Source organism: Pterocles gutturalis, unplaced genomic scaffold (assembly GCF_000699245.1).
Source record: "Pterocles gutturalis isolate BGI_N339 unplaced genomic scaffold, ASM69924v1 scaffold451, whole genome shotgun sequence".
In the NCBI taxonomy this organism is placed as follows: domain Eukaryota; kingdom Metazoa; phylum Chordata; class Aves; order Pterocliformes; family Pteroclidae; genus Pterocles; species Pterocles gutturalis.
The window spans coordinates 1-426 of NW_010105065.1; the positions used below are offsets into that span (position 1 = coordinate 1).

The window sequence follows — 426 nt, forward strand, 5'->3', positions numbered from 1 at the left end:
CTGGTGGTTTGGGGTTGCAGGAGCCAGCCCCCTTTTCCCTGACACGCAGTTTTCCTCTGCAGGAGAAGGACACATCCCTCTACCGCCCAGCCCTGGAGGAGCTGCGGAGGCAGATCCGCTCCTCCACGACCTCCATGACCTCTGTTCCCAAACCTCTCAAGTTCCTGCGGCCCCATTATGGCAAGCTGAAGGAGATCTATGAGAACATGGCTCCAGGAGAAAACAAGGTAAAAGTTCTTGCCTTCCCCCCCATCCCACGTGGCTGGGGTGACGGTGCTGGGGCAGCTGATCCAGAGCCCTCTGGACCCTGTGGTCTAACTTCAGCCTCTGTGACTTGTTCCAGTGGATTATAACTTGCCAGGGCCGTGTCTTTGTTGCCTGTGATGGCTTGTGGGTGCAGGGAGGGTGTTGTGTCCCTGGCTGCCC

At 58.2% G+C, this 426-nt stretch overlaps 1 protein-coding gene across 1 annotated transcript in view; it reads left to right on the forward strand.

Moving 5' to 3' along the window:
• The first annotated feature begins 61 nt into the window (after positions 1-61).
• The window catches only part of PSMD2 (proteasome (prosome, macropain) 26S subunit, non-ATPase, 2), a 6,024-nt gene continuing 5,659 nt past the window's right edge, over positions 62-426 (forward strand). The window contains 1 exon segment of the mRNA XM_010087223.1: positions 62-227. Within this exon segment, the coding sequence (XP_010085525.1) occupies positions 135-227 (93 nt within the window). The 5' untranslated portion in view covers positions 62-134.